Source organism: Rhinolophus hipposideros (genome assembly GCF_964194185.1).
Source record: "Rhinolophus hipposideros genome assembly, chromosome: X".
Taxonomy (NCBI): Eukaryota; Metazoa; Chordata; class Mammalia; order Chiroptera; family Rhinolophidae; genus Rhinolophus; species Rhinolophus hipposideros.
This window is the reverse complement of record NC_138046.1, coordinates 102488144-102508496: the sequence shown is the minus strand read 5'-3', so window position 1 is coordinate 102508496 and position 20353 is coordinate 102488144. Positions and strand designations below refer to the sequence as shown.

The window sequence follows — 20353 nt, the reverse complement described above, 5'->3', positions numbered from 1 at the left end:
CTTACTATTGCTTTTATAGTCAGAGCAGGAAGAGACATAGACCTATTTTTATATTGGTACCCTCTGCAGACAGAATATCCCCCGTCCAACATATGTAGAATCTTTGTTCGGCTGCCCCAAATTTGCTTGAGCCTGAGGTTCTCTCAGACGATCTCTCTATCAACTGGCTTCATTCAGCCAAAATCTAGTGCAAGTATTAGCTTTTAATACCAGGGCAATGCAAGGGTCACTGCTCATAGTTGTATTACTTCATTCATTTTCTTTTTTTGTTGTTTTTTGGCCTGGCCTTTAAGTTTTACTCATACTTCCCTGCAAGAGAGCAAACATTTAAAAGTGTATTTGTTGGAAATTTCCCAGCGTCCTGGTGTTCTGCAGAGGCCAGTTTATAAATGTCACCTGCCTAATTCCTGGGAAGGGAAGTCAGCCCCATTTCAACATCTGGGAAGTGAGCTAATCAAATCTACCTCATAAAACTAATGTGAAGATTAAGTTTTATACTGTGTATAATACAGTCCTAGCACAAGGACTGACATAAAAATGCACTCAATAAACAATAGCTATGTCTACTAATGTTATTATAGGTTGAGATTTTCTAAGAAGTAAACATATTGACAGAATCTTAAAGCATATTGTTTTATTAGACAAAGGGCTTTCCAACAAAATTTTGACCTTGTAATTGATATAATTATTTTCCTGGATTATTCTATAGTTTTCCTTCATTCATTATTTGTTGATTTGGTCTATCTATGATAAAGGAGATGTGACACTGAGTGAATAAAGTCACAAATACTTGGAACAATGGGTCCCTTAAGCTGCCTATCATCATGTTACCATTAAAGCAGAATTAACCAATTTAGATTTTGCCTCTTCTCTTTTACTCTGTCTACTTTTAATGTGAGGTGAAGGAACTTATAGATGACTATGAAAAAGACAGATGTGGGGGTATTAATAATACACAAGAAAGAAGAAATAATCACTAATCAATAAAACTGGTAAAGGCTTTGGACTCTAAATATGTGATTTCAATGTTTAAGACTCTAAAATGTTTTATTTTAATTAGTCATCCTAATATTTTTAAGCTTATGTTTTAAGCTTTCCTTAGATATTGGGACACTAGGTAATTGTACTATTTACTTCTTACCAGGCAGCTTTATTTTAATATAAGGAAAGAATTACTGAGACAGGAGGTTGTGAGGTCAAGTGGTCGTGGGTCCAGGCTCAAGCACAAAGATCCTTGTCTCTAAATGCTCAATGACTTCTTACTGGCTCTGTGGCATTTGATACCCTTTCACATCTGTAAAATGGGTACGTTCAGGCTTTATACCACAAGGCTACTATGAGAATGAATGAGAAGATGCATGTCAGGTACGCAGAGCATGTGGGCCACTGTGACCATCACGCATTATCGCTCTTACCATGCAGGTTGCTGTATCACTAACACAGCTTCTGTAGCTTGGGACTTTGCAGTGAGTTGTAAAAATTAGATGATTTTGTATGATTTGGGGAGCTGTTTCCTGGTCTGCTAGCCATCTTTCAAGTCATCCCGATGAGTAGAAAATATAGTGCCATGAGATTATCAAGATTGAAGGATGCCTTTTCAAGGAATGGAAATAATTTCTTACTGATCTGAATGCAACCTCACACTCTGAAATTAAGAATAGGATCTAGCATATCTGTTTTAAATATTCATAGGCAATAAAACCTCTGGCTGTTTGATTGATTTAGCAGGCAATTGAATGTTACCTTTGCTCTGCATAATTGTGACTCTAAGAAACATTAGGTAGGCAATAAAAAAAAAAACCCACAAATCTCTGACAGGGGCATTTAATTGAGAAGAAAATGGGCTAAGGCTCTTCTTCAAGTGAAAGGGCACTGTGTTTATTAATGGAAAAACAATTTTTCTGTAGTCAACAACAACCAAAAAATCAGGAAAATGACAGCTTAAAATGAATTCAGGATTTTTGACTATAACAATCTAATGTATGACATCGATTATTTTGGAAAATAAAAGAAATTAATTTAAAAACTCTTTCACTATAATGATTTTATTTTCCCAGCCCCTTACATAATTGATCCCAAGTCTGCATCAAAACACCAGTCTTCAACAAAATATTCAATGAAAACATCCAAACGATTGATTTAGCTAACAAATTATTAGGTGTGTCTCTATTACTTAAGCAGTTTGGAATTGATCAAAGAACCCAGATTCCACCCTAAGAAATAGGAAAACCCTCTTACTACCCATCGTTTTCACTCAACTTCCTATCTTTAAAGTCACATCAACTTATTAAAAACCAGCACAACAGTGAAAAGGCCATCATCTCTAGCATGATGTCGTTTTCAGAAAAGCTCTAAAGCACCAAACATGCTTTACTTCCATTGCCAAATTACTCTCAGGTTACAGGTGGCTAGATATTTGATATAAGCATAGCTAAGACTGATAGCGATTTCAAGTTTATTTGCTGTTACTATAGGATTCTGCTTAATCGACTATTCAAGTAGAAATGGAGAACTCCTGTCATGTTTAAGAGTAAGGAGATGATAAAATAAGTCATTTTGTCAGTCTTCTACATTTTATTAAAATAATGGAGGTGGGTACATTTCATTGTTTTTCATATCGGAATGTGTTTGTCCATCCCTGTCATTGGTGAGATAGATACACACACACAGACACACACACACACACTGTTTTGAGGGTACTACAGCATATGGCTTAGTAAAAATAAAAGTGTTGATCCTTTACTGAATATATACTATGCTCCTAGCATGATAGTAAGCCCTTTCCATGCAGTATTTTCTATTTTACTCAGGAGAACCCTATGAAACAGGATCTGTTATCACATATAAGAAAATGGGAGCTTGTAAAATATTACCCAAGGTCACATACCCAATGAGTTGTAGGGGGATATGCCAGTTATCAATGTACTGCCTTTCAACATGGATCTGCTGGTGATACTGGAATCGCTCTTTGCCAGCTGGCATGATGCTAAACTTTGTCAGTAGAGGGCGCTGGAGTGACACTGGGGGAGGTAAAGGTTTCTCGGTTCTAGTGTGTTTTTACTTCTTGTCTCTGTGGCCCTGGGTTGGCCTGTGGGATGTCCAGCAGAGCTAATATCAGCTGTTCCCTACTCCTACCCCACACACTTCAGCACCACCCTATAGAGGTGTCTTCAGACAAGTTCTGTGGGTGCCAGTTCAGCATGGATAGCAAATCCATGGGCAGCGTCCTGGAGCCCAAGCTGGTTTTCCTAAGTTCAGCAGCACCTACTGCAAATAGCTTCCCAGGGAGTCCACCGGGCACCCCATCCAGCTTCCCAGCAAATCCATTAGCATCCCCCCCAGGTTAATTCACTACGAGCTTTGTCAGCACCCTACTCCAAGATTCCCCTCACACAAGCGTCAGCCCCTGACCGGGTACTAGCTCTGGGTGAGGTCATCCTAGTGAACTTTTTTTGCCATCTCATGGGCAGGAAACACACTCTTTCTAAACAGGTTTGAATCCCGGCCTTGGGTAAGCTCCTCACTTTGCAAATCTGTTTCCCCCTTGGGTACTATATCCTCAGCCTTAGGGTATTCTTTTGAGTTCTCTTCCATTCCCTCTCAAAAACGAAGTCCCAGGAAAGAGTTAATACTTATTGGTGTTAAATCTTCCCTGTGCAAATTACTGTGGAGTGTGTGGGACCTATCTGATTGTGACTTATACAAGGGACTATTCCAACCCAATATTCAATGTTTTCACAACTCATTTTGGATACAGCAGAGTAGATGTTCAATCATGGTTTGGTGCTGAGTTGGATTATTATTTATTTGGGGGAAATGCCAGGTTCCATACTAATGACCTTTGAAATATGAAAGACATAGGTAGTGTTTGTGGTACGAAACATTTGCAAGAGTAGCACGGAAATGAGGCAGATGCCAAAATCAGGTTAGAGGGTGGTCTATTCCTAAGGACAGAGGAGACAGACTCTGAACACTACTAAAGATTTAAATTGGGGTCTTTTCATAGTTCCGCCAACGTCAGTTTTATAATCTGCCTTTTGAGTCTTTGGCTTGAACTACAATTTCCATCCTGACACTACCACCTGAATATTAATAAAAGCACATTCCAATTCTGTATCAAAATCCAAATCTAAATAACCTATGAACAGTTGCCACTTAGGAATATCTACTTTTACTCTAGTCCAATAACAGTGCCATGAGGGCAAAAGGCCAAAGGCCTGTTTGCAATTCCCTTTCTCCACCCTTTAGTCCCTTGTATTGATGTCGATAAAGCGCCTACTCAACAAAGACAGTGGCAGGATGGACTTCTGAGAGGGTTGCTGCAGGCGCCTTGACACGGATCTTCCCCCTTACCTACTTGTTTTCAGGCCTGGACACAATCCTACTCAGGACTTCTTTCTTTCCAATGTAAAACGTGATCTTATTAGGGAGACCACTTCAGGGACGGTGTAAATGCCTGACCACTGCAGTGTACACCTGAAGCTGAAGCTAAACAATAATGAATGTCAACTATAATTTAATATATATATGGTCATGGGATGTGGAATACAGCATAGGGAATAGAGTCAATGGTATTGTAACAGTTATATACCGTGTTTCCCAGAAAATAAGACCTAACCAGACAATCAGCTCTAATGTGTCTTTTGGAGCAAAAATGAATATAAGACCCAGTATTATATTATATTATATTATATTATATTATATTATCATAAAGACCTGGTCTTATAGTAAAATAAGATGGGGTCTTATATTAATTTTTGCTCCAAAAGATGCATTAGAGCTGATTGTCCGGCTAGGTCTTATTTTCAGGAAAACACTGTATATATGATGTTAGACGGGTAGTAATTTGGCAGAGGGGGGTAACTACTTTGTGAGGGGTGTAAATGTCTAACTGGTACATTGTTATGTACACCTGAAACTAATAAATAAATAAAAAGAGGGGGGGGGACAAAAAAAACAAACAAAAAACATGACCAGAATGTCTCTTCCACTTAAATAACAAAAGGTTTCCCGCATATCTCCCTAGTTACCATCTTCCCTTTGGACCTTCCTTTCCCTTCACAGCCAAGATCCTCACAAGGATAGTTCACATTTGCTTTCCCCTTCCTCCTCTCTAGTGTCTTCTGGAATTCACTGTTATCAGTCTCTCTCTCCCCAGGGAAACTCTGGTAAAGGTCCTAAGAAATGTCCTTTCTGTCCAATTCCCTCTGCATCTTACCAGGTCTCGCTATTGTATTTGACGTTTTTTTCATGACTACTACCTTGTAATAAGTACCTGGTTTTAACTAGAGTCTCCCCTTTCTTCTTTGACCATGTCTCCTCATCTCCTTTGTAGACACAGTTGTCTTTGCCTAAAACTTGATTTGGGGCATAACCCCTAAATTCTGTCCATAATTCTTTTTCTTTTGGCTTACCTCGGGTGATTTCATGAAGTCTCCAATTTTAACTAGCATGTAGCCTGATAAATCCCCCATCTGTGTAACTAGCCTGAATCGCTCTCTTGAACTTCAGGGCTGTATGTCTCTCTCATACTGGATTATGGACTAGCCCCACCGGGGTGCTCTATAAGTACTGCAGCACACTCAACCTCAGAAGCTCTGAGTTCACCTGAAGCTATGGTGGCCAGACGCTGGCATGCACGGCTACGTCCTCACTTTAAGCACCCACATTTCTCAATTTTACTGCTTTTGGAGGCCCAGAAATCCTGGGATTTTATGTACCCGAGAGCAATCCTCAAACAAAAAGGGACCCATTAAAATTGTCATGGGACAATTTTAAGTGTGCTCTATAATGCTGATTTCTACATGATTTCTTTAAAGCTTCCACTGGGATTGAGCCCAGTCACTCACAGTGAAAACCCTGCTAAAAAAGCACCCTCTTTCATCAATCTTCCAACCTTTCATTCCCGACTCTCCTCACTCCTCCCTGTAGGGATCGAGTCTCCCAAATTCATGACCAGCACCTAAGACCCTGACTAAGGGTTTGGCTTTACTTGGTATTAAACTTAAACAGTCATCTCAGGGTCCACGTGGGTAAAATGTGACACAGGATCTTTCACCCCCACACTTGCTCTTTTCCTTATTTCCCATCATGTTTAGGAAACATCTCAGCTACCCAATCACCTAAACCAGAAACCTAGATGCTTTCTTAGATTTTTCATTTTCTCTGCACATATAACCAAAGAATGGCCTTGCCTTCAACTGAGCTAAAATGATCACTTCTTACTTGGTCTCACTACCTGCAATCTCCTTACCTCTCAGACCATCCCTTCTCCACAGTCACCTCTGAGGTCATGTAATCTGGTCATGGTGTCATTCTTCTCTTCCCCCTTACATGAAACCCTTCAGTGGTTCCCTGAGCACATGGTTGTAGACCAGGCTGTTTGTGAAACACAGGTCTCCCTCAGCAATCTTGCTCATGCCTACCCGCTCATGCTCACATTCAGCCACACCCTCCTTGGGGGCCCCACCTGACCTGGCCCCCAGTGACTTCTTTCTTTACCCGAAGAGAAAGGAAATATTGAAAGGGAGACATTTTGATGACATTCAGGACATCGATGGTAATATGACAGCTCTGATGGCCATTTCAGAAAAAGAGTTTCAAAATTGCTTTGAAGGGTGGACTAGGCACACTTACCAAGCGGAGTACTTCGAAGGTGACCGTAGTAATATTCAGCAACAAGGTACATAACATTTTTTTCTAGGACGAGTTCGTGAAAACTATCCGACCTCATATAATCACCTTCATCCTTCCAATTCTTTGCACGTATTGGTGTCCACCTGCCTGGAATTGCCCTCCTACAATTGCCCATTTAGCTGTCTCCTACTCTAATTTTAAAATGTTCACAGCTAATTCACAACTTATTTTCTTTAGGAAAGCAACCCCAAACACATTCCAGTGCTGACCCACACGGGTGTGTGAAGGTTTCCTGAGTTCTCTCATCCTCTGCGATAAGTTCTAAAACAACTTTTTGCACCTCATAAGAATATTATTTGTTTTCATGTCCTAAAAATCCTAAGAAATCAATGATGTTTTGATTAACTAATCAATGCCTATAAATAATGAAGGATAGGAACTTAAGAACCTTAGAACAGTATCTCACATGTCACAGACGCACTTAGGAAATGGATATGAAACTAAACTTCATAATGATCAGTTTTGTCCTTCTTGACAAACAATCCATTTATGACTTAAGAGTGCATCTGCAAAATACTGTTTCATCGAAAGGAATATGTTATTTTCTTTTAATTTTGATTTGAAACATTCACACCGTGTGTGAATTTTTAAATGTAAAAATTCTTCTGTTACACAAAGAAAAACTCTTTTGTATTATTTAGGAAGAATAACCAGTATCCAATATCTTGGGTACTAATAGAATCACATATCTTATTAACAGATTACATGTAAGTGTAACAAACGTGTGTGTCCATGTGTAGAGAAAGAAAGGGAGAGACAGAGAGAGAGACAGATGTGAGGATACCTACACATATTGGTTAATCTTGATTAGGATAAAAAACTTTGTGGTCAGAGAACAACTGATTTTGAACAATAGATTAGTTACTACTTCGTGGACTTGAGCATGTCTCAGTTTAAAACCCATACGTTATAACATTTTATAAGATAAAATGATTAACTACACATGTAAATATTTCAGCCAGGTGTAGCACATGACAGTTTCTAAAATCTGGAAGTTGAGCTAATATGTAAATATTCTTTAATCCACCTGAGAAGCCTAAAAATATTTGCTAGATATTTATGCAAATCAGTTTAAAGAGATTTTTCACTCTCATCGTCATACCTCTTCATGTAGTTCTCTCCAACGAGAATTAAATGTCTCAAGTTCCTCATTGATCAGTTCATCCATGACTCCACCATCTGTTAGGGTCTGTGCCAATATGCGAATCTGATTTGGGTTATCCTCTGAGTGTTGCATCAAATTTTCAAGTGACTGAAACAAATTTGCAATAATTACTATTGCTCTTCTTTTTCTAAATACATTGAATTAGCACAAAATACTCACTATCTTTAGCTTTACATATAATTAAATTACAAGCAATTTAAACAATATTTAATTGGGATAATAAATGTGGAAGGTTGGTGTTATTTCAAAAAAATATGATGTTGTTATATGTAAATTTCAGGAGTTTATGGCAAGATTGTGGAATGAGACACTTAAAAATGATTCACAGCCACCTTCTTCTTTGATGTCCTCTACTCTGAAACCTGAAAAGGTAAAATACTCAATTTCTCTAATAGCTAGTGATGGCCAAGTGACATGATTCTGACAGTATATGTAGGTAGAATTCCAAAAGGTTCTCCTCCCAAATTAAAAAAAAAAAAAAAAAGGCAGTCTCTTTAGTAGGAAACCCTTTGCCCTTCACACGTTTTCATGCATACATGGCTTAAAGGTAGAGCCGCCATTTTTGGACTAGGAGGCAATAAAAAGGATAATGAGGTCCTTCCGTCTGATCATTAATACAACAACTGCATTATCACATCCCTTGTTCGGTCCACCACTCTTTTACTAATGTAAGTTTCTTCATCTTTTTGGGAAGACGCACATTGTTGATTCACAAGGGATGTTTGGTCAATGAACAAGTCTAAATAGGACAGAGGACAGGGCCAAAATTATAGTCCACGTGAGACCTCTCTCATTATTCTTCGATATCTCTTCAGGTTTTACAATTCTCATGAAAATAAGGAGTCGGATATAATGATATCTAGGTTTCTTCTGGAACATTCTAGGATCCAAATTCTACTCTGTCTAAAGAAACATTTTGCATTTTCTTCACATCTTGATTAATTTATGCACCTTATTTGAGCATATTTACACAGGGGCTGCGAGACATATGTTTCTACATATAATACATGTGCTAAAACTACATAGTCATTATAAGCAAAAGATTAACCAAAAGTATAATAAAAAGCACAGAACATAATTGATTAATTATCAGAAGTTCATATAAATCAAAGTTTATACATGCAAAAGCCTTTAAATTTTACTTTTTAAAGCTCTTCAAAATAAAACTTGAAAACATACTAAAATTTTGTAATGACTAAAATGTATGACTATTTTGAAGATATGTTTCTAATATCAAAGCATGCCCATGTAATACTTCAAAACTGTCTGTAAGGTATACACTTATTATTTTAAATAATTTTAAAATATGTCCCAACACAATAAATGTAGCTTTTAAACTGGAAATACGATTTTGCATTATTATCCCCTTTAAACCCTACTCCAAAGGAGCAAAAGTGCGCATTCAAAGTAAAATGTCTTTGCAGTTCTGTAGTACATTGAAACAGATAAAGAAAAGTGTCAACACAGAACTTAGTGATACAGCAAACAGCAAATATCCTCTGTAAGGTTGTTTAAATCCTCTTTTAAACCTTGAGACTGGAAGGTTCTTAAAGGAAACAAAGGCTTCACCTAGAATACCAGTGCTGGAGAGGGCATAGTGACTAGGCTCCCGGTGCCATTTTCTTTGAATGTATTTTTTATTCAGTACTTGACATCTTTCCATACAGCATATAAATGATCATTTAGATGAATTCACAACTTACCTCTAGCACCTCGGAGATTTCCTCCGTTCCACCAGGAATATTTTCAGTGGTTTTCAGTTTGAATTCTACTTCATTTAGCCATTTGTTTGCCTTCTCCAAGTAGGACAGTAACTCATGCCAACATGCCCAGACTTCCTAAGAAAGAAATATATGTCCCAGGTGAAATATTTCAATAGAAAAGTGATTGGGAGACTGTATCATTTCCATTTGTAAAATCTCTAAAAACGTAACATTTATTTTAGATTTCACCTTTCATTTCCAGAAGATAATTGAAAATGTGACTACTCAATTTGATCATCTAATACATCTATAATTACACATCATTAAGGAAATGTTTTATTACATAAATTCAAGATTCAGTGATTTACTTTTTTAAATAAAGAAATGATTCATCAACATTACAGTCTGAAAAAAATAAAAATAAATGCATACCTAAAAATGCATATATTAACCTAACATCCCAACACATCAACTATGACCTTTTTTCTGGGACCTCCTCTAACCTATATAATTTTACTAACCGAAGTCACCCAAAAAATTTTAATGAAAAAATTAAAGTATGGATTTAACTATAGTGCTAGTCACTAAACATTACATTATATATATTTTTTTTCATAATGCTAAGAAGCCATTTCTAATGAAAACCTAGGTTTCATTTAAGTGGCTATATTTTCATTTCTTTAACAATTAACATTTTTTGAATAGTTACACTATTTTCACTTTTGTTTGCTATTTTAAATTTGTGGTGAACATTATCCTGAGTATGGATTTTTTTCCATATTTCAAATTATTTCCTTGCGGTATATTACCAGAAATATAACTACTATTTCAAGGATACAACTATTTTAAAATGGCTTTTGATATATATTGAGAAAAATGATTAATACACAAAAGAATTCACACATAAAAAAGCAAAATTTGAAGATCGCTAACAGAATATATAGAAGAGTATTTTTCTGACCTTGGGATAGTGAAGGGAAGCCTGAACTAGTGTTCAAAGAAAAAGATGTATGTACAGCCAATAAACATATGAAAATACACTCAAACTCTAATCAGGGGAATGTAAGTCAGGATTACAGCGAGATATTTATACCACAATGACTAATAGAAATGAGAAGTTTGACGATTTCAAGTGTGACAGAAGGTATACATTAACATAAATTTGTATTTATTGCTGGTGGGTGTGTATGTTGGAATGACCATTTTGGAAAATAATTTGTCATTCTCGGTAAGATGAATATCCATATACCCAACAGCCTAACAACTCCAATTTTCAGTATACATCCTCAGAGAAACTGATTTGCATGGATAACAAAGGCAATTGCAAGAATGCTCATTTCAGCACTTTTTGTAATAGCCAGAATTTTAAAAACGAAAGAAAACCTTAATATTCACCGGCAGGCAAATAGATATATATGGTGTGCCACATTTAAATAGAGAATAAGGAAGTAAAAATGAATAAATTCATCAAACAGAACAATATAGAGGACTCTCAGACACAAAAATTGGGGGCGAAAAGAGTAAGCCCTAGAGAACTATATATTATAGGTTACCATTTTTTGTAATGCTCAAAACAAGCAAAATTGAGCTATACATTGTTTAGGCATTCATATCTATGTGATAAAGTATTTTTAAGCACAGGAATAATACAGGCAAATTTCTGGATTATGGTAATGCCTGTCTGGGAAAAAGCAGGAAGATGCACTAGAGGCTAAGAATATAAAAATGGTCATTTTCCATTAGCATTGAGATTGTAAATATTGGTCAAACCTATAATACAATAGTGCAATTAGCACTAACTGCTACCGCCCTCACCCCACCTCTACCAAAGATGAAGCTCAGAAAGAAAGTTTTATTTGAGCAGAAACTAAAATTCTATATTTTCACCTTTGAGCCTAACCCTTTCAAATGATGGAAGACTTTCCCTCTCTAACTGATGAAACATATCAGTCTAACCTGCTTTGCCAGCCTACCAATACTTGCTTGGCATTTTACACACAGTTTATCAAAAAAAAAAGTGAAATTAAGTATTTTGCTTTAAAAGGTGATAGAAATCTTAAATCCGGGGCACTTCCAGATACTGCTGGACTACAGCCTGTATTCCTTCTGGGCAAAGATCCCAGTGGGAAAATAATAAATACCTCCTTAAATGTCCAAGGGTACTTTAGAGCTTGGAAGATAAGGAGATGCAATTGGTGCTGTGTCTTATTAACTTTGGTGCAGATTGAAGTAACGAACTACCTTGCTGATTTAGCCATCAGGATGGATGGCCTCTTGTGTCCTCAATGCATCTGAAGGACACAACTGGAGAGGATGAATGTATTGGCTTTACAGGTCACCTCAGCAAAATAAAATATAGTTGTGCAGCCTGAACTGGAGCTAAAATCCCCTTAGAATAACTGCTAAGCTTAACAGTTTGGAACTAAAAATTACTTTGAAATCACAGAATTTAAATTGACTTTGAAGCATGCACAAACAAAAAGGAAACATCCGTTCCAAATGGTAAATGGAGCTGATGTGGTAATCCCCCAATCCTTGCATCAGTAATATCGAAAAACTGAATAAAATGTAAAGAAAAACACTTTAAATTGGTAGCATATCTATGAAACAAGTATGAAAAAATCTTCAGGTGGCAGAAACAAAGAGGGAAGTCAAGTGTAGGTACAGGTTGGGAAACCAAGCTTACCAAAATACTGGCATTATCAGAACAGGGTATATGACATAAAAGCTAAGGTATTCAACACTAACTTGGGATGGGAAAAGAGGCATTGGTCTCATGCATTCTAGGGAAATGGAAAACATTGTATGCTACGTATCCTAAAAAGGAGCACTGCGAAATCCCCACCTACTGGAGTATAAGGATTTAATAAGGAAGTTGAGAATCCTTTGGATTTTGGTGAGAAAATGAGGATCCATCCATAGGATACCACAACCTAAGTCTACAGCACACGTGGGGGTAGAACATAACATCTCTCAAACTCTGGTAGAGACAGATAGAAAGGACTCATAGGGATCCTCCAACAGCCCAGAGCTTTGTGATTTGCAGTAAAAATAATTCCTACCAGAAGTGAGCTCACAAATAAACAAACAAAAAAATGACAAACAAAACAATGACAAACCATGTCATTAGGGGCTGTCAAAAGTTGTAACAAATGGTAGACTCTCCACCTTATGACATAGAGATAACACAACAATTTTAAACAATTTTAAAATAAATAAGTTTAGTCTGGTGGTAAAAGTTGCCAGTTGCATGTATTAATATTTTTCTTGACATTGGCAACTAGAGTTCATACTTAAGAAAAAAATGGCTAAGTTCCCTACATTCTATGATGAGAGATATTCTGTTAATAGGTTTTCACAAGCCCTGGTCTAAAAAGAAGGGCTGACAGGGAGGGCTTTGGTGGGGAACTCATTTGGCCCCCTTTCTTTACAGATCTAAAAGAGTATTGCTCATCAAGTGGGTGGATATATTAATAAAGGGATGGTTGGCATGCATTCCCTATTGAGCTGCTATTATGGTCAAAGGGGAACCAAGGCCAGGGTGGATGGATGGCTCAGTTGGTTAGAGTGTGAGCTCTGAGCCACAGGGCTGCCAGTTCAATTCCCACATGAGCCAGTGAGCTGCGCCCTCCGCAACTAGATTGAAGACAACGAGCTGACGCTGAGCTCCAGGGCAGCCGGATGGCTCAGTTAGTTAGAGCGCGTGCTCTCAACAACAAGGTTGACGGTTCAATTCCCTCCATGGGATGGTGGGCTGTGCCCCCCTCCCCCCACAACTAAAGATTGAAAACGGCAACTGGAGCTGAGCTGCACCCTCCACAACTAAGATTGAAAGGACAACAACTTGACTTGGAGCTGATGGGTTCTGGGGAAAATACACTGTTCCCCAATAAAGTTCCATTAAAATAAAAAATAAAAAAGAGGAACCAGGGCAACTCTTTCAACTGTCTCATTCCTGAGTTACACAAGATGGGATCTGCCAGCGTCCATAGGCTGAGTTGAGATATGGTGGGCAAATAAGACCCCAGAACGTCGCAGAGGCATGCGTCACAATGCGTAATTCTCAAGGGAATGTGGTGTAAGGCTACTGGCAAGAGTCAGTCTGTAATTCCTGTTAAATATCGCAAGGTATCATATATGCCTATGAAATCTTTTGAGGGGGTTCAAAGTCCACATCAATACGGATGACTAGGATCCCCACAGACCATATAGAGTCTATAGAGAACAAGCCAGAACAGTGACGATATCCTAGAGGGTCTGGTGATAACAGACTCATCATCACAGATGTGTGTGGCTGTTAATAAAAGGATACAGCAATTGTAGCCAGGCAAGAAAAGGACATCAGATGAAGAGTACATTTCTCCCCTCTTTATTGTCCCATATACCAATACTGGAAGATCACTATCCAGAAATTGAGTGGTAAGAGGGTACTGTAAGATCACTTTTTTTCACTCCCAACCCTGTATAAATTGCTGAAGTCACAAGATTAATCTAACTTGGTGGAAGATTTTAATAAAGTATGAGACAGAAATTTAAATGAGACTCAATTTAAATAATTAAAAATAATTAAAAGTCAATGAAAATGTATGGGATCAGACTGAAATACTGATGAAGAACCCAACTGCTATGCAGAAAATGAAGTTTGACGTGGTTTTTAGATAGTGGAAAAATAAAACTGTTTCCTGTGTATTTCTCATTAAGTTGAGACTTCTCAATCAAATAGATTACCTAAGTTTAAATTGCTTAACTAAAAGGAAGAAATAGAATTACACAAAAGCAAAATATTATATGAGACAGGTTTGCAAAATAACTAAGCAAACACTTAAGAAATAGAAAATATGATCTTTGAAAAAATACAAATGTGCACACATATAAGTAGATTCATATACAGACAGAGATGAATACGTTTTTATATCAAAAGATAAATTATGAAGTAGGAGGTTGAAGAGAGAATTTGAGAATTAGAAGACAGACTTTAGAAAATTACTCTGAATCCAGAAGATAAAGATAGAAATATGGAAACTATTAAAGGGAAGCCAAGAATCAGAACACAGAATGGGGAGATTCTTCATAAATCAAATAAAGGTTCCCCTAGAAAGAAATGGAGAGACTGGGAGAAAAAAATATATTCAAAATGATAATGGAGACAACCAAAGAGATAAATAATACCTCTGTTCTTATTAATACAACAAGTGACAAAGTATAAATGAAAGCAAATTACACACAGATAACAGAGAACACAACTGCAAAGCAATGGAGTAAAAGAGAAAATGAAAAGGTACCAGAGAAAATTATAAAGAAACAATAATTTGACAGCAGATTTCTTTATTAAACAGCAAGAAATTTCAGAAGACAAAAGAATAATATTTTTCACTGTTGTTAAATATAACTGTTCCAGCATCATTAGACGCTCAGTTAGGCTATAGTCGATACTGAGGACAAAGTAAAGGCATTTTCTATCATGCATAATCTGAATGTATTTTGCTATTCACACTCAATGAAAGAGCAGAAGCAAAAGAAAGATACAAAAACCAAAAATCTTCATAGAAATTGGAAAACAGCACTGGCAAATCAAAACAAATAGCATTAAAAATAATAATAATTACAACAGCAGCGGCAAAGGCATGAACTAATTGGGAGTAAGAAATAAGGTGCCACAATAATATGGAAGATGGGGGCGGGGAGAAAAATACTAATAAAGATGTACTGTGGGTTTAAAAAAAAGAAATTAAGAACACAAAATATATTTGTGCTTTATTTAAATATTAACAGAAAGCAATTTCCTACATACATAAAGTTCCTCCCTCATGTAACATGATAATGAATTAGTTGTGACTTTCTCGAGACTTACAGTGTCATTCCTTCCTTTCCCATTCTTTGTTTCATTTTCTGTAGCACTCACATAGCACTAATACAAGAGATTTTCATTTATATCCTCAGCAACTGTAACAGTTCCGGGCATACAGAAGGTACTAGCCTAGTGTATGACGAATGCATTGAATAAAACAAGAGACAGAGACTGATAAATAAAGAAGGAATTAAATTTATAATGGAGAAACTCAAAGATCACATTTTATAATAAAAAATTATAAGTTGGAAATATCTTAGATGCTGGTAAGATAAATATATATTTTTTTAATATTTTCAAAGATCTATTCTACTGGCCTGAGACATATTTGCCTTTAAATATCAAACACTTACTATAAAAAGCTATCTAAACTATTGTCTGTGTGTATTAGTTTGATTCTTTGTTTGTTTGTCTTGTTCCTTTGTTGCTTTCAGTTTTATATCCCACATATGAGTGAAGTCATTTGGTTCTCGACTTTTTCTGTCTGACTTATTTCACTTAGACTAAATACATATCAAGCAAAAAAAAAAAAGCTATTTAAACAATAACGTTTTTCAACAATAATGGGGCACCTGCAATCTTTATCAACTATATTCACAAAAATAACTCAGTGGGGGAAGGGGACTTAATTTAAAGCCCATGTATTGAACAGTATCTGGCAGCATTAGCATTTGGTAGTAGGTAGTTTTGAGTTCCTTGGCATAATGCTTACTGCTAATAAACAGTATTTTTACAAGGAGGACCATAGTTTATTTTTGATGCAGTTACATGGTAAGCATTTGAGGCATCTGAATTCTTTATCATCTATTTTCAGATAAGTATGTGAGAAAGATAAAGTCAGGCTTATGATAATAAATAAATATAATGTAAAATATCCCCCCCAAAAAGAGCTAATTAGACATGTCTTGTAAAGAACTTGACAGGGCACAGCTATTATTAAAGATAGTTATAATAAAATGCACCTCTCCAACAGAATACCTTCCTGCTAAGACAATTATGACTTTATGCATATTCAAACATATTAAAAATAGGGACCAATTTCTATAAATCCTGAGAAAACTTATTTAAAGGATTGTTGTAACCTAATAATAATAATGACAGTAATAATAAGAATTAGAATGATGGCTGCTGACATTTATTGAGACTAGACTAAGTATTTCAAATAGAATATAGCTCATTTAATTTTCTCAGCACCCCATGACATAGGTACTATCTGTATGTTCATTTTACAGACAAGATGTAAGTTTACACAAGGTAAGCAACTGGCCCGAAGTCACAAATCGTAAGTGCCTGAGTGAAGAATTCGAGCCTAAGTAGTCTTATACCACAGTCCATGTGATTAATCACTGTGTTTCACAAGTGCCCAGAAATTGACATATCATTGATAAGAATCAAGAAAAGCTACTAACTTCCAATGTCTTGCATTTCCCATTCAGTCTGGTGCAGAGCCACTGGTAGTTGGTGGTTAGAGTGTCAAGTTCCTTTTTTAAGGCCTCTTGTGCGGCAGGTGGAGCTTGAGCTATGACACTATTCACGGACTCGGTCAGGAGTTTCACTTTGGCTTCCTTCTGCTGGGCCTCTTCTTTAGCTCTCTGAAAAATAAAGGATGTGCCCTTAATAACAAGACTGTGACTTTTCTTCCCAAATTCATTCATTCCTACCTATCATAGACTTGTCTCCTCACATCTCTTTTAGAATGAGATTCATAAAAAGAAATCCAATCGTGACTCAAATTACTTCCACAAATTTTGGTCTAGTGAAAATTGGGAACTCAAAAGAAAAAAAAAATTATAACCAGAACATAACAGACCATTCATCAGAATAGTTTGAAATGTAGTCTGTATGTGGGTATGTATGTATTTGTGGATATCTATATACCTCTATCTCTATCTATGTCTTTATAGGAAACACGCAAGAAACAAGTAATTCAGTACTAAGTTAAAAAATACGATAGTCTACAATTAAAATCACTTATAAATTACTTAGATGGATGAATAATATTTAAATCAGTACAGATGTTATTTAAATCAAAAGATAGTTAATATAGAAAAGTCTTATTTCTCTATTTGGGACGACATTTTGATAAAAGAAAGTTCTATTCAGTAACTGAAAACACATAAGAGAAAGAGAAGAAGCGTGGCCCCCGATATGAGATGGTCGGCCTGGTACTCGCAACTGTGCCTTAGTCAGCTGGTATTGAAGACAAAGTGTTTCACAAACTATCAACATCAGACAAGGCTACTTTGTTACCATGGCCAATCATGACAACGGTACCGCTGCATAATCGTGTTAGAATATAGACAAGAACGTCACGGTAGTCCAAAACACAAAATACCAAACACTCCCCTATCCTGGATAGTATGAGGTACCACTGCACCTTTACCAATAACATCTTCAGCCTCACTCTCGTCTTCCCTCCTCCTAGGAAACATGTATGAAGATACCCAATCACAGAGTTACTCCCACTTACTGACAACATGCAATCCAAAGGAAAGGCCTGAAACCCTTCCTCAACTCATCTAACACAAACGCAAATCCTACAATAGATTCTCTCGAATATGCTGTTAGTCACACAACCCCACGTTGTATACACAGGTTCCCAATGGCATGTATTCTCTCTCTCATTACCAAAAGTAATAAATTCAACTTGTTCAATTACAGGAGGGTCATGGTAGGTCTTTGGTCAGAGTGTATTCACACTCCTTAACTTCTAATGTGTACATGTATGTTAGAAGTATACACACACATACACACACAATGGATCTTTCATTTGTGTTACTTCCCAGGCCAACCCTGAGATGAACTTTCAAGCACAAGTAGTTTCTGTGTGATGTGAAAGGAGTACTGGTAGGGAATGGAGGCAGGAAAGGGAATAGAGACTATAAGGGTATACTTAGCAAAACCTGCAATTACTGTTCTTGACTGGTGTCTAACCTCGCTGGGCAGTTCTGGGAAATCATACGTTGGGATTATTCCATTCAGGGGGGAGCACACTTGGGTGTTTATACACCACCTCCCATCACTGGTTGGAGGCTGCTGGGGGAATGCTAATTTCCTAGGATTTGAAGCTGGACACACTGGTAGGAAAAGTGGGATATACTAGCCACAGAAAGCTCTCAGATAAAGAAACACAGGTTCTGGCAGGTGGAAGCTGGGCCCATGTGGAGTGTAGTAGTGAGGGTAACGGGATAGGAGCAGGAAATGCACAAGGTCAGCTATGAATTACCTTTATGTAATTTAACACAATTACCTTATGCCCTTGGATTCCGTTCCATAATGCTGTAAAACTATACAATGTGATGGCGAGTGGAAGTTGTTTTGAGTATTAAGTGACTGTCTTCAGATTTTAATTGATTGGCATTTTTAATTAAAAATTCTGAGTAAATCTGTTGTTTAGCATCACTGAGCTTGGGATTTGTTCCTACACAAACCATATGTTGGCTATAATAATTTAGCTTTACAAACAACTGCGACAGCCGTTTACCACTTTGTATGTGCCGCTGTGCGCTATATCAGACATGGTATGTATGCTACCTCACTGGATCTGTAACAAAAGCTTGGGAGATGTGTTTTGTTGTCTCCACATTATACATCAGAAAACTGAGGTTCAGAGAGTTTAAGTAAATCACACTGAGAGTTGTATCTTTTTCTTTCTCATAGTTTCTGTCACGCCCATCTCAAATCCTTCATGAGATGAAGAAGTGGATCCAGTAAATGAAATGATATTTTATACCAATTACAAACTACCTATGTAACTATCAGAAAATGCAGAGGGGTTAAAAAGAGAAAGAAAACGCAGAAAGGAGAAACAGTTCTTTCCTTTTTTTTCAGGCTTTCATACATTTCTTAAAAAGCAGGCTGAGAAGTTGGGAAAGGTTCAGAGATGGAAAAAGAAGATCATGATGAATTTCTGCACTTCAGGGAAAGGTAGAAAACTAAATGACTGGGATAATTTAGACATATTCCTCCTCAGAAACGGTGGCTTTGGCTCCCTTTGGATCCACTAGTCTAGCCAGCACATGCTCAGATACCTTTCATTGCTAATATGTCAAATCAGTGGTTCACATAGTATAGTCCCTTGGAACCACTTTGGAACTTGACCTTTGGCATAACCTGGAAACTTTTTAGAAATGAACAGTGTCAGGTCCCAGAGAATCGGAAGTCCTGGGGTGGAGCCCAGAGATCTGTGTTCTAACAAGTCCTCCAGGTGACTCTGAGGCTCATTTGGTTGTGAGCATCACTGCTTTAGTCTGTCACCCATACAGCAAGAAGAGCAAATACATTCATGTAAGTTCTGCTAAGCACTAGGACTACAGTGACAATAGAGCAAAAAAATTTAAAAAGAAGAAAACAGTTAAAACGGAAATTCCAGAGTTTTTAAAAAAGCATTTAAGATAAAGTTTCAGCGTGTCGTCATTGCGGACCTGGAAAAGAATATTGAAGTTAGATCTTTCTCATCAAACAGTCCTTTACGCTCTGTTATGCTAATTGATGTTTTGTTTACAGGGGCAGAAGTCATATAAAATACAGGAGGGGAAAGTGAACAAACAGAAGTTCTCTACTGTTACTCTGAGTAAATCAGGAAAAGAGGTTCAAGTAGGTCTGTCTGTCTTCTGACAATGAAGATAAATTTGCTGTCACGACAAGCACAGGTGGAAGCCTGGACAAGGTATGATCACTACCCTCTAGGTAGTGAAACGGACCTAAAGAGATTACCTTGAGTGGCATGTGGAAAACACAATAAATGGAATCTTGTTGCCAACTCTGTTTGCTCCTGTTGCCAGAGGCTGCCTGCGCTTTTCTGCTTTTCAGTATTACCCCCAGTGCACCAATTTTGTAGTTAGATCAGTTACTTAAACACGCCGATCAATGTGGACTAATTGGCTGGGCCACTCATTCCAAAGACTGTTTACAAAAATGTATAATTTGAGACAGTCTGCT

General features: G+C 37.1%; 1 protein-coding gene across 1 annotated transcript in view; it reads right to left on the bottom strand.

Moving 5' to 3' along the window:
- DMD (dystrophin) overlaps window positions 1-20353 on the bottom strand; it is a 2022175-nt gene that overhangs the window by 1293363 nt on the left and 708459 nt on the right. The window contains exons 27-29 of the mRNA XM_081043053.1: window positions 16822-17004; window positions 9565-9699; window positions 7799-7948 (exon numbers count right to left, since the gene is read on the bottom strand). Coding sequence (XP_080899179.1) covers window positions 7799-7948; window positions 9565-9699; window positions 16822-17004 — 468 coding nt within the window. The remainder of the gene's footprint in view (window positions 1-7798; window positions 7949-9564; window positions 9700-16821; window positions 17005-20353) is intronic.